Source organism: Sminthopsis crassicaudata, chromosome 2 (genome assembly GCF_048593235.1).
Source record: "Sminthopsis crassicaudata isolate SCR6 chromosome 2, ASM4859323v1, whole genome shotgun sequence".
Lineage (NCBI taxonomy): Eukaryota > Metazoa > Chordata > Mammalia > Dasyuromorphia > Dasyuridae > Sminthopsis > Sminthopsis crassicaudata.
Window position 1 is genome coordinate 323,418,703 of NC_133618.1, and position 15,121 is coordinate 323,433,823.

At 33.1% G+C, this 15,121-nt stretch overlaps 1 protein-coding gene across 1 annotated transcript in view; it reads left to right on the forward strand.

Moving 5' to 3' along the window:
* Positions 1-202: 202 nt before the first annotated feature.
* Positions 203-15,121, forward strand: part of ACTR10 (actin related protein 10) — a 34,156-nt gene continuing 19,237 nt past the window's right edge. The window contains exons 1-8 of the mRNA XM_074290222.1: positions 203-452; positions 5,401-5,473; positions 6,063-6,145; positions 8,548-8,656; positions 12,662-12,769; positions 13,729-13,796; positions 14,095-14,174; positions 14,801-14,836. Coding sequence (XP_074146323.1) covers positions 376-452; positions 5,401-5,473; positions 6,063-6,145; positions 8,548-8,656; positions 12,662-12,769; positions 13,729-13,796; positions 14,095-14,174; positions 14,801-14,836 — 634 coding nt within the window. The 5' untranslated portion in view covers positions 203-375. The remainder of the gene's footprint in view (positions 453-5,400; positions 5,474-6,062; positions 6,146-8,547; positions 8,657-12,661; positions 12,770-13,728; positions 13,797-14,094; positions 14,175-14,800; positions 14,837-15,121) is intronic.

Below are 15,121 nucleotides of genomic sequence, written 5' to 3' on the forward strand. Positions count from 1 at the left end.
TTTCCATGAGTTTCTCTGGGCATAATGGACGCTTCTCTGCGAGCCTCAACTCCCCGGGCCAGATAGCTCCCCGAGGTATTGCACGCTTCCTTTTGACGCGGTGCAAAAGGAAATTGGCGAACGCTGCCTTCAGGCACTTGGATAAGCCTCCTTGCGGCCGTGGCGGACCTCGGGATAGCAGCGCAAAGGGCCTTGACTATACGAATTTTTTCTGCGTCGGGGAAAGGGAAGGCCCCCGGAATGACACGACTTTTCTGCGCCAGCGACAGCAGAAGGCCCTCCTTTCTCTGCAGTCCAGGACTCTCAGCGGCGGCCATTGTCCCTCACCGAGAGGATCTCTGACTTGGTCCCTTGCTTCTGGGTTTGCCTGCAGCCATGCCGCTCTACGAAGGTCTGGGCAGCGGAGGGGAGAAGACGGCCGTAGTGATCGATTTGGGTGAAGCCTTCACTAAGTGAGTCGGCCGGGCCCCGCCACTTTGATTTTGGAGTCGGCGGTGACCCAGTTTCTTTCCCCGATGCTGGCGCCCCTCCGGGGATGGGCGGCCTAGAGAAGGCCCGGGCTGTAGGATCCGGGCCTTGTCCCCGAGGGTGGCGAGAAAACGGATTCACCGCTACCCTGGCTTCGGCCTAATTGGTTCCTTTGGAGTCTTTTGGAAGGGGGATAACAAAACTAATGATTTAATTCCTTGATTTTTTAGGCCCCTGCTTTATGCGGGGCACTGTGCCAAACTGGGCGTACAGAGGCAAAAGCGCTTACGCTCTAGGGGGGGCGACCACATCCCAACAAATAAACAAAGGGAGCTATGTGCGTCATAAATAGGAGGGGAGGGCGCTGAAAGTGAGAAGGGTCGAAGCCCACCCTTTCAATGCAGCTGTTTACGCTAGAAGATGATGTATCAAATAGATACTTTTTAGTTAATTTTTATTTCGGAAAAAAAAATTATTTCGAACAGCACAAAATGGTTATTTCTAGATCCGTGGTAGAACAAGATTATGTTCAACCTGCTTTAATTTTTTTTTTTTTTTTTTTTTTTTTTGGTATCAAAGTTCAACCTGTAGCTTTTTTTATTTTTTTATTTTTTTTTTCCCTGAGGCAATCGGGGTTAAGCGATTTGCCCAGGGTCACACAGCTAGGAAGAGTTAAGTGTCTGAGGCTGGATTTGAACACAGGTCCTCCTGACTTCAGGGCTGGTGCTCTGTCCACTGCACCAACCTGTAGCTTCAAAGCTAACCTGCTTGCCCTTGTTTCTGAGATTTCTCATCTCAGCATTGATTTCAAAGGGATGCCATGATGATATCGATATTGTTTGTTTGTATGCTAAGCAATTATCTCTACCCTCGCCCATCCTCTTGCTCCCACTGACTGGAGAGAAAAAAACCTCCTCATCAAATATTCATGTCCTACTTGTGCTAGATGCTGAAGATAAAAAGAGGTCTAAGGTTCAGCTCCTTCCCGTCAAGGAACTTAGGGAGACAGGACATAAAATGTTGCTAGCTCGATTTTAACATTCTTGAACATCTTGTTATCTTTCTGTCATTTAATAAAGGATTTTTGTGAAAAATTGTATTGTGTATGTATTTATGTATATTAAAATTGAGGAATAAGGAGACAATTGTTAGAGAGCTTGAAGCCCATGATCAGGACAGGAAGAGGCTTCCAGCTCTAAATCTATAAGACTGTTTAAAGGAATTGGGAGTGTGAATGATAATTTCTAAAATGCTCAAAGAGACCTTAGAAATAATCTAGTCCAATATATACATATATTGTATTTAATTTATACTTTAACATATTGAGCATGTATTGTTCAACCTGCCATCCTGAGGGGGGGGGGGGAAGGAGGGGAAAAATTAGAACAAAAGGTTTGGCAATTGTCAATGTTGTAAAATTACCCATGCATATATCTGGTAAAATAAAAAAATATTTTAAAAAAAAGAAAAGAAAAAAAGAAATAATCTAGTCCAAATCCTTCATTTTAGAGTAGGTGACTGAGACCCAGAAATAGGTAAGTGATTTGCTTAGTAATAGGGAGTATTTTCTTATACATTTATGAATTCTCCACAGCTTCTCATACAATGGTATAAGCTCATCAAATAAACCTTGAATGAGCAGTGGAAATGACTTTGAGAATTTTTGTGGAAAATGGAGAAGGGGAACTAATCAAAAACAATGGAGGTCCCTCTATCCTGAAATTCAGTAATCCTGTAGAAAAGACATATTCAAGAAATACTAAGAAAAAGAATCAGCAGGAGATTATTGTACACACAGCATTGTTGTAATGATGATCAACTATGAAAGATTTGGATCCAAGACCAATTCCAAAGGACTCATGATGAAGTGATGAATTATGGATGCCAATTGAATAGTTTTCTCCTTTCTTGCTTTTTAAAAAAATGTGGTTAACATGGAATTATGTTTTGCTTTATTTCACATGTATAACTGATACCATATTTTTTGTCTTTCTCTGTGGACATGTGCAGGGAGTGGAAGGGGAAAAGAATTTGAAATTCAAAGTTTAGGTGAAAAAATGCTAAAAATAAATAATAAATTTGTGATAAAATTTTTAAATCCACAGGACTTTATAATTGCCATAATATATTAAATAAAGATCAGAATGTAATTTAAGATCTAAATTGCATGCCTTGAAGGTATGGAGCATTCTAATGCCCCTTTGGGTGATGGGAATATCATGAAGATGGGAATTCCAGAGGAAAGGGTAAGGAGATTTAGTTTTAGGTGGCAGTGATAAAGCCAAGCAGGAACTATAAGTGAAAATATTGATCAGGAAGAAAATTGAATTTAAAGTTTAAACAAAAAATCAGAATGATGTCTGCAACCAGCATAGTTTGGTAGATTAGGGTTTTTAGAAGGTTTTAAATTGATCTTTCTCTGTTGTGCTTGTTATAAAATCATTGATACTCATGTCATTTGCATTCATGTATTTTCTTTGTTTCTACATTTGTAAGTTCCATGAAGGCAAATACTTAGTCTTATTTTATCACAGTATTCCCTGCACCTAACACAGTATCATACGTAAAATGTTTAAGTGCTAGTTAAACTGAAATCCCTTATTCAGGTAAATCAGTTATCTCTGAACTTCACATTCCTCATCTATAAGAGGTTAGCCTGCCTCAAGGGGCCATAAAGCTCAAATGACAATGTCTTTACTGCAGTGGGAGGGCAGGTTTGATAGTTAAAAAACCAGGACAATCAGACTGGTTTCTCAAACTAAGGGGCTCTGTTGCCACAAAAGCAGAATGAAATCAAGTACCATCAAGGAACTGGTGGTCAAACTAATGGGTATTTATGGAAAAAGGGGTATCTCCTCCCAAATGTTTACATTTTAACCATCGGCCAGAATTTGTCAAAACAAAATTTTGGAAACATGTAGCATGACCCAAGTTGCCTGCAACCTGTTATCAGGACCCAAGCTCCTTCCACCTGGCTGGGTGCATAATTGCATCCAATTTATGACAAAGTGGGCAACAGCATCTTGTTTTTCTGCTCTTAGCTAACAAGAAGGACCTAACAAAGGCCCTACTGATGATGCCCATTCCAATTACAGTGCTTTGAAAACTGCAAAGTGCCCATAAATGCCAGAAATTTTTTTTCTTATATCACTATCATCTATAAAAGTGTTAGTTCCAAAGTTATAATAAGAAATATATTAATATATTATGCAAATTATATTAGAAACCAGGTAATTTGATGCATTCCTCAATGATTGTCTCTGTATAGAACAACAAAGACTGATATCTCCAGAGGCCCTACTTTTTGTTTCTCTCTAATGCGATCACCCCTCCATTAAAAAAAAAAGGGAAGGAAAGAAAAAAATAGATAACAATTATGCATAATCAAGCAAAACAAATACTATCTCTAAAAAGTCTAGTTAATATTATATGAGGGATGAGGATAACCAAGTGAAAAAATAAACGGGACAGATCAAGAAAAAGATAGTTATCATAAAAAACAGCAAGAACAAAGGAAAAATAATTGCTTGCCTTTCATAGTAATTTAATGTTTTACAAAGAGCTTTTCTTATAAATTCTGTGAGGTAGATGGTATGGTTCTATAGAAAAACTGTGGCTTAGTTGATCAATGATGGACAGAAATAACTACACCCAGAGAAGGAACACTTGGAAGTGAATGTAAATTGTTAGCACTACTGTCTATACCCAGGTTACTTATACCTTCGGAATCTAATACTTAATGTGCAACGAGAAAATGGTATTTACACACATATATTGTATCTAGGTTATATTGTAACATGTAAAATGTATGGGATTGCCTGTCATCAAGGGGAGGGAGTAGAGGGAGGGAGGGGATAATTTGGAAAAATGAATACAAGGGATAATATTATAAAAAAAATTACTCATGCATATATACTGTGAAAAAAATTATAAATTAAAAAAAAAAAAGAAAGAAAAAGTGGCTTAGAAAAATTAAATTAGTAGTCTGGGATGATAGATGTAGTGTAAGATTTAGAATTTGAAACCAGTTCTCATGACTTCAAGATGAAATAGACTAAAGAGGAGTACAGAAAAACAATACATTTCAAAAGATTTGGAATGAATGGAGAAGAGAATTGAAGCATATTAGATGAGAACTAGAAGAAAATTCTATAGGAAAAAAAAATAAGTGATAAAAATTTTCTGACTGAAATAACAAGTAAATATCAGGATCAAGAGAAATATACTTACTTTCACTTTCTAAATCTATTTCTATATTCCTGAAATGAAACAATTACATTAGATATTCTGAAAAGTCCCTCCAGGTTCTAATAGGCTAGTATCTTCCATTGTCCAACATTTAATTAAAAGTAAAGTAAAATGGTTTTGTTTTCTTTGGAAACTGACCAATAGAGTAATATTGTACAATAAACAATTTTTAAAAAGTGAACTCAACCTAGTTTAATTTCTGTTATACTAATTTAAGTAGTTAGTAATAGTTAACTTGTATAATACTTTAAGATTTTCAGAACATTTTAATTATCTCATTTAATCATGTTGATATTAGTTTGACAAATCAAGTAGACAAAGAATAAATATTTTGATCACTTTTACAGATGAAGAAACTGATCCTTGGATTAAGAGACTTAGAAAGATTAAAGTTAATCTCAGAAAAGTTAAAGTGATTTGCCCAAGATCATACCCCTTGGTAATAACATTGTAGCTTCAGACACTGGTCTTTCTGACTCTTGAAAAGTGAGTAAAAAAAACCTTATCCAAAAGCTTTGATTCTTGCTTCTTTGAAATTTTTAGAGAAATCCTTTCTACAGACTTTAGGGAACATTATTGATTTGTTATTCATCTCTTTTTATATAATATGTGCATTATATTGTATTGAATTATATTGAAAATCATGCAAAATGTTTGAAAATATTTTGAATTTATAATTTTCAGGTGTGGATTTGCAGGAGAAACTGGTCCAAGATGTATAATCCCTAGTGTAATCAAGAAAGCTGGAGTGTCCAAGGTACTTATTTAATTCCTTAATAGTACAATAGAATACAAAGTAGATGACCAATAATTATTTGGCATAGGTTTTTCTTTTTTTAATCTGGAAAAGGTTAGTACCATTTTAAAATTAATTTCCATGATATTTCCTGTTCCCAAGTGAAAAAATATGTGTTCTTGAAAATTTTTTAAAATCATATAGCAATTTCTTAATTTTTTAGGAATTCTTAATATAAACTAAACATGTAATTGGTATTTGTCTTATGTTAAATAATAAAGAGAATCCTATAGAATTGTTTTTCAAATTATAGGAAACTTACTTCCTTTGTAATGTTATAGTCAAAAGAAATCCTGCTGACATGTAACTGGATGGCCACTTTAACTTGGATTTCTTTCTTGTACTTTTCTAAATATTTTTGACTTACAAAAGAATGAGATACCTAATAAAATTTCTACATTGTCTTTCACCACCAATTAATTGTATTTGTTAAAAAAGAATGCATTAAGCTTTAACTAAAATTTTCATGATTAAGTGAAAGTATCTTTCAAATCTATAAAATGAATGATTTTCAACTATAAATTGCTGATAACATTTTAATATTTTTCAGTCTATTAAAGTTGTTCAGTATAATATTAACACTGAAGAATTGTATGCCTACCTAAAGGAATTCATCCACACATTGTATTTCAGGTAAGAGGTATCTTTTTTCTTTTGTTAGCAAATATCTTTTTTTTTTTTTAAACCATGAACATAATATCTGTCAGTAATATTTGATTGCTTTGTGTCACATTCATTGGTTTTAAAGTAAAGTTTACCCTCCTAATATTAGGAAAATGAGATAAAATTTTGAAAATGAAAGAATTGGTAAAGTGGAAAACAAAATAATATAGAATTAATAAACAAAATTGGAAAATTCTTTCTTTGAAAAGACAAAATCAATAAATGTTAAGCTAAGCTAATTAAATGAGATACAAATCAAATTGCTAAAAAATACAAGGCAAAATCATAACAGAAAAGAAATTTTAAAATGATCTGAACCTATTACATATAATTACATGCTGGGAAATAATTTTTTTTTCCCCCTGAGGCTGGGGTTAAGTGATTTGCCCAGGGTCACACAGCTAGGAAGTGTTAAATGTCTGAGACCATATTTGAACTCAGGTCCTCCTGAATTCAAGTCTGGTGCTCTATATCCACTTCGCCACCTAGCTGCCCCAGAAATAAAAAATTTTAAAGAAATGGATAGATATTTACAAAAACATAAAATACATAATTTAAAAGAACATGAAACAAATATCTTAAACCACTCAAGAAATGAAATTGTACAAACTGTAAAACACCTATTAAAGGGGAGAGGGAAGTAATTTTGGAATTCTATCAAATGCTTAAAGAACAATTAATATTACATAAATTATCCTCAAAAAATTGGAAAAGAAAACACTAGACTTGTTTTATTTGGCAAATGTGGCCTTCACATCTCAAGCAGAGAGAGATAAGGGAAAGAATGAGAACTACAGATCAGTATCACCAAGGAGTAATGGTGCAAAAATGTAAAATAATCCTAGCAAAAAAGATTACTGTAGTATAGCTAAAATCAAATGACTAAGTTGAATACACATATAAACCTACATATAGACACATGTATGCATGTAATTATGTTTATGTGTGTATATACATGTAAATACACACATATAAACACAGGATTAAAGATATAATTTTAAAATTATATCATTAAAATAATCATCAAAATTTTCTGATTCTGGTTTTAAGAATAGAGAAGTTGATCAATGGGAGAAAATAGATTTGTTCAAGAATCAGAAATCAAAGGGAGCAGCTAGGTGGCGCAGTGGATAGAGCACCAGGCCTAAAGTCAGGAGGATCTTGTGTTCAAATATGGTGTCAGACACTTACCACTTCCTAGCTGTGTGACCCTAGGCAAGTCACTTAACCCCAATTGCCTCAGCAAAAAAAAAAAAAAGAAGAAGAAGAAGAAGAAGAAATCAGAACAATCAATTGAATTCAGTAACCCCAAATTTAATAAACCAGAGGACATAAATTCAAGTCCTCAATGTGATTTAAAAAAAAAAAAAAAAAAAGTAATTTCACAGCTGTGGCAAGGGATAGAATTCTTACCTAAATAAGGAACAGAGCATATCCCCCCCAAAAGTAGCCAGTTTGTATTATTTGAAATTTTAAAACCTCTACATAAACAAAATCAATGTAGCTGAAAAAAGCTATTAATCAGGAAAATAACAAGATGAAAAACATTTTCCAATGAATAAGTGATTAAAAGTTAGGAGCAAACAGTTCTTAAAAGAGTAACTGCAAGCTATTAACCATATGAAAGATTGCACCAAATTGCAAATATCAAAACAATTCTGAGGTTTCACCTAATACCCTATAGATTGGCAGAGATGACAAAAAAATGCTAATAGTTGGTGTTGAAGGAGTTGCAGGCAGACAGGTAACACTAATACACTATCAACAAAACTATGATTGGGACCGACAGTTCTGAAAAGCATTTTGGAATCATTCTTTTAAAAAGTGACTAAAATTGACTATTTCCTTTAATCCAGAGATGTCCTCACTAGACATATACCACAAGAAAATCCATCACAGAAAAAAAGTTTTTATTTTTACATACACACATGCAAATATAGAGAGAAAAAAAGAAAAAGCAATGCAAGAACACTGTCAAGGTATATCTTAAAAACTTTAGAATTGATTGTATGACATGGGAAACCCTGGCACAAGACTGCCTAGCGTGGCATCCCCTTATCAGAGAAGGTGCTGTGCTCTGAATAAAGCAGAATTGAATTAACTAAGGAGAAACACAAAGTGTGCAAAATTAGAGGAGCTACCCAAATATTCATATAGATTATTTGTGTCCAGCCTGTAGCAGAGTATTCCACGCTCGTATTGGTCTGATTAGCCATAGTCGGAAATACTATAACTTGACTTTTCATTTTGGGATTTTGGTTCTCTTCAAGAGCAAAAGACAACCAACCAACCATTTCTTAATACAGAAGAAAATCTCAAAATGTCATTTTTTAAATGTATTTGGTAATCTTTTAAAATTCATTGTTTTTCAGACATCTCTTGGTGAATCCCAGAGACCGCCGAGTTGTGATTATTGAATCTGTTCTGTGTCCTTCCCACTTCAGAGAAACACTCACCCGTGTTCTTTTCAAGTATTTCGAGGTATCTACTTTTTAATTGAATACCTAGATTATTTTGAAGTAGAATTCTAAAAAAAAAAAAAGAGGATTTTGTTGAGTTTGTTCCACTGGTTACAATGTTGCACAGATTTTTTTATTAAATGTATACACTGAACAATTTATTCAGAAAATGAGATCTTTTTGAAGGATAGGTGACAGAGTTGAATTGAAGGACTCTTCTTTTAAAAAAAAAAATTACTGTAGGATTCCTTCAGTTTCCTGTTTCTTTTCAACATTAGAAAATTTAGAATACTAACAGATTTCTTGACTTAGCTAGTTTTTATTGCCCTATCTCAAAAATTCTTTCAAATTAAAAAAAAAAAAAACATTTGGAGCTTTTATATTGAGTTTATTCTAAGCCTTTTTATCACTCATTGATGCTTTGTATTATGACTCTTAATTATTTCTTACTTCAAGTTTTCAGTGGGTATGATTCTTCTACTGGAGCAATCTGTTCCATAGTCTTTAAGAATCACTATGGCTGAAAAAACTAATTACTACAATTGTGGCTCCTCTTCTAATAATAAGCAGGTATATTTTGATGTTTTTTTAAGACCTCTGTCAAGGAAAGTTGAGCATTTGATCCATATTTACTTTTAATATCTTCATCTGCAGATTACTTTTAAATTTCTTATCTATTAAGTAAAATTATTTTAGTTTGATATTCTAGAAGCATTTTTCAAGCTTTAACATGAGTTTAAAAATTATATATATATACATGGATAATCTGCCTAAAATTTTGATTGATTTTGTGAAAATATAATGAAAGAACATTATAAAGACTAGTTTAGTTAAATAATGAATGCTAAATAACATTGCAGTGGGATGGAATTCATGACTTTATAGTGGGGATTTGGTTATACTATATTAATGATTTTAGGACAAATTTATTCTTCCAATATCTGTATGTAAAGCTTTAAACAAACTTAGAAAGATAGGTGGCTTAATAATAGAGAACTGTATGAAATCAGGAAGACCTGAGTTCAAATTCAACTTCCAAAAGACCTGAGATCAAATTGAGCTTTGGATACTTATGAGCTATGTGACCCTTGGCAAGTGACTCAACCTAACTTAATTAAACCTCAGTTTCCTCATCTGTAAAATAGGAATAATAATAGTACCTTTCTTACAGGATTGTTGTGAGAATCAAATGACATATACTTAGCATAGTGCCTGATACAAAGTCGGCATTAAATAAATAAATACTTGTTTCCTTCCTTTTCCATTAAACAATTTTTGAAAACCCAATAAAATGGAAATCGAATTATCAGTGAAACCATTTAATATTGATTATTAAATTAATTCCCTCAAAATAAAAGTCTCTAGATAGTTGAGAGAACATTTTTTTTTCATCAACAAGTAGAAATAACAAGTATTTTATTATTTGGAGCACTTATAAAATCACTTTGACACCAACTGGCTCCTTTTTCCATCGAGAGACATTTTTAGTTAAGTTACAATAAGCTCTAAATCTTGCTAATTAAGTAGATTAGCAAGTATAAGGCTAGTACTACTTGAAATAATAGTTATAATTTCATGAGCCTGTTTTCATAGCTTCTCTTGATACTCTGGGCACAATTTTTTTATAATACTTCAGCATATTGTTCCTCAGTTAAAAGTAAGACAAGATATCAATCTCAGATTTACCCTTTTGTAAGGAAATTATGCTATCACTATTTCATTTGCATAATTGAAATTTTTTAAATACTCTTACAATTGATTAGAACCTTTTCATTGTTTAAATTTTTAAACCCACACCTTCAGGATTTTTCCAAAAGGAAAAAACAATTATTCTATGTACATCAATCTGTATTTGAAGAAGACAAACTGTTCTCTGTGAACTGTTAGAAACCTGTATGCTACAATTATAGTTTCTTAGCTCTTCATCTTTTATAGTTTTAAAGAATTTTATCATCTATCAACATTCCTAATTAATTGCTATATCTGCCACATATTCCTTACTTAGAAAGTACCATCCAGAGGCAGCTAGACAGTGCAGTGAATAGAACACCTGCCCTGAAGTCAGGAGGACCTAAGTTCAAATTCAGCCTCAGATGATTAATACTTCCTAGCTGTGTGACCCTGGGCAAGTCACTTAACCTCACCTCAATTGCCTCAGCAAAAAGAAAAGAAAGTACCATCCTTCCCCCCCCCCCCCCCGCTGCCTCCAACAAATTTTTAGCTGTTTTTGCATTTCCAATTAGTATAATTTTTTTTAATAATAATTTTTATTTACCAAATATATGCATAGGTAGTTTTACAACATTGACAATTGCCAAACCCCTTGTTCCAATTTTTTCCCCTCTCTCCTCTCCCAGATGGCAGGTTGACCAATGCATGTCAAATATGCTAAAGTATAAATTAAATACAATATATGTATACATGACCAAACAGTTGTTTTGCTGTACAAAAAGAATCGGACTTTGAAATAGTGTACAATTAGCCTGTGAAGGAAATCCAAAATGCAGGCAGACAAAATTAGAGGGACTGGAAATTCTATTTAGTGGTTCATAGTCATCTCCTAGAGTTCTTTTGCTGGGTGTAGCTGGTTCACTTCATTACTGCTCTATTGGAACTGATTTGGTCCATCTCCTTGTTGAAAATGGCCTCATCCATCAGAATTGATCATCATATAGTATTGTTGCTGGAGTACACAATGATCTCCTAGTCCTGCTCATCTCACTTAACATCAGTTCATGTAAGTCTCTCCAGACCTTTCTGAAATCATCCTGTTGGTCATTTCTTACAGAACAATAATATTCCATAATATTCATGTACCACAGTTTATTCAGCCAATCTCCAATTGATGGGCATCCATCTAATTAGTATAATTAAAACATGCTAGGGGAGAGTGCTATTATCCTCCAGTTTTTAATGTATAAAGAGTAGAAATAGTTTAGTCTCACAAAAATCAAAGATTTAAGTAATTTGATGTGTCAACTTTAACTGTACTGTAATCTTTTAAAATACAGTTTCTGTTACAAATTGTGAATGATGCTTAGTTTCTCCTTCATAATTTTGAGAATGTAAAAAAAGATTATATGGTGATAAATTCTGATGGACGTGAGCTCTCTTCCAGTAATAAGATTATTCAGACCACTTCCAGTTGTTCAGTGATGAAGAGAGCCATCTACACCCAGAGAGAAGATTGTGGGAACTGAGTGTGGATAACAACACAGCATTGTCATGCTTTCTGTTGTTTGCTTGCATTTTGTTTTCTTTCTCAGTTTTTTTTTTTTCTTGATCAGATTTTTCTTGTGCAGCAAGATAATTGTATAAATATATATATGCATATATTGTACTTAACATATATTGGATTACTTGCCACCTAGGAGAGAGAGTGGGGGAAAGGAGGGGAAAATTTGAAACATAAGGTTTTGCAAGGGTCAATGTTGAAAAATTATCCATTCATATGTTTATAAAATAAAAAAGCTTTAATAAAATAAAAGAAAAAGAAAAAGCTTTAATAAAAAGAAAAATAGTTCATTATAAAACTGTGTGCTCATGCAAAAAAAATTTCCCATTAGCTGTGTCAAGGAAAAAAATGCTTTAATCCATATCTTGATTCCATTAGCTCACTATCTGGAGGTCTCTAGCATTTTCTTCTTAAGTCCTTTTAAGTTGTGGTTGGTTATGATGTTGATCAATTACTGTCTTTCAGCATTCATTATTTTTACAGTATTGTTGTAATTATATAAATTGTTTTCCTGATTCTTCTTACTTTACTTTGTATCAGTTCATACAAGTCTTCCCAGATTCTTCTGAAAACATAATTTCTGATAACAGTAGCATTCCATCATATTCATATATCGTAATTTGTTCAGCCACTCCCCAGTTAATGTGTCCCTCTGGTTCCTAGTTTTTTGCCAGTTGGTATGAATTACTGTAAAAGAATAATTCATTATCAAATACATCATTTAATATGTAAAGGAACCTCCTCATACTGAAACTCAATCTGGGTTTTTTTGGGGGGGTTGTTTTTCTTTAGGTTCCATCTGTTTTGCTTGCTCCCAGTCATCTGATGTCTCTTCTTACACTCGGGATTAATTCTGCCATGGTATTAGACTGCGGATATAGGGAAAGCATGGTGCTACCTGTATCTTTTGTTGTCAACAAACTTGAAAGCAGATCTACTGGGCAAAAATTATATGTTTTTAACTAATTGTAATTGTTTACTACAGATGCTTCTCACTGTGTGGTTATTTGTGGATATGTAATAATATGGGGAAATATAATAATATTGACCGTTGAAAATATGGGACATTTAGTTTATCAATAGAGGAAACTCTATTAGAAAAAGAGTTAAGATATCATTGTTCAAAGGATCATAAATTCTAAGCTGGAAGAGACATTAGAAATTATTTTGTAATTCTTGTAGTTTGAGGGATCTATAATTGGTATATTTTAAGCTTTACAAACCCAAAAGAATGTTTAAAGAAGGTGAAGCATTTTTCTCAGGCTACTATTATAAAGAAATATGCCAGCCTTTGGGCTTCCTGAGAAGCCTATTGAACACCTGATATAAAGGACAATATGAAATTTGGGAAGCAAAGAAGAAAAATTGGTATTTGTGATCATATTACTTATTGCAAGGTAAATAAACATCTAGTGTCAATATAGTATGAAAATGCAATATTAAAGGTTTGAAGCACTATTAGGCTACAAAAGAGAGAGTTGTTACTTTCAGCTGGGGAAAGATATGCCCTTTTGGGAGGAGGGGAAAACAGACCTATGGTTTCATCATCATAGGGAAATCCAATTGTGCCAGATCCCTCCACCAATATAGCTTAGTAATTGCACTGTAATTTAGAATCAAGGAGTGTACTATAATTCAGGGAACTTAAATGTCTTGACTGTGATCCTATAGACAGTGTGTGTCTTAGATAGGACTTGAAATCAAGTCTTCATGACTGACCCTCTGACGATGATACTGTTACTACCTCTCATAAAAATAATGAAAATTTTCAGCCAGATATTGAGAATGATGATGATATATGTAGGCAAATGACATTTAATTTTTATTGGTGTTGTAAGATTTCCTTGACTACTTTGTAGATATATGAAGGAATACCAATTCTGAATTGTTGGGGAGCCCTCCCCTTAGGAGGAAAGGCAATTCACAAGTAAGTTTTCTGGGAAACTGATATGTGTTCTCTGGTGGCATAAAAATACATGTGCAGCTGTTCGACTTTAATCCATAGAAAACGCCCTAATATGGAAATTATTTTAATTATGCAATCCCCCCTTTCCAGTGCTATTACTTTTATGAATAAGAGGATATTCTAATAAAATGAATAATACTTAAGGATATGAAATATATTTTTAGATCTTTTGCCTCATGTTCAGAAGGAATATCAAATTCAGTTTAGGATATTAGTTACAGTGTACTTGTGTCACTAACTTTATTTTTAAAAACTTCAGGGAGCTGGAAACTCAGCTATTGGAGCAATGCACTGTTGACATAGGTGCAACTAAAGGACAGAGTCTCCCATCAGTAATGAGTAAGAAATGTTTAAATTAAACTAAGCATATTGTTTCTCATGTATATCTTCTTATTGTTATTACCAGCAAAGTTAATTCAATAAACCTGAAATTACCCATTTGAAACCATGCACTTTTAAAAAATTTCTTGATAACTGTTTTCCAGTGTAGTTTCTTTGTAACTTAGGCCTTTATGTTTTATGCATTTTTGAAACATTCTGAGGAGTCCATTAGCTTTACCATACTACCAAAAAAGTCCATGATGCAAATAAAAGGTTAAGAATCCTTGATATAAACTGATGTGCAATTTTCTTAGCTCCAAGTTAAAATATAAAGTGGCTCCTCTGCATTATAGTACAAATTGATACTATAAATATGAAGAGTATCTTATAATAATTTACCAAGTGTAAGATCACAAGACAATTTCATCAAATGTCTGCAAAAGTGCCGGGGCCAAAGACTGATGAATTTTAAAAGGTGACAAGTACAGTTTGTCATTATGCATAGTTTTCTTACTGAAGCAGTTACTTTTTCCATTTGTTTTTTTTTTTTAAACAGCATTTGCAATTATAATATTTGTATAAAAATATAGACATTTTATTTTTAACTATTATAACTATTTATCTAAATTTAATTTCTCTCTTAGGCTCAGTTCCAGAAGTTATTTTAGAAGACATTAAAGGTAATATTTTATACTTGTTTAAACCCTGATTTTTTTCATTCCCTCATAAAATGTTAATTTTCTTACAAGTTTTAAAATAAAAGTAATTATATATGTCCAAATGCACACATGAAAATAAATTTATGCATGTGCAGTTTTCTAGGGAAAAGGTTAATTTATACAGTTCATGCTAACCATTTTTAAATATTCTCTCGTTCCTTTACAATTAGATTTATAGGCACCTGTGTCAGTAATTCATAATATTTTATTGAGAAAATTCTGTTATGCTTTCTTTAGAGAACATAT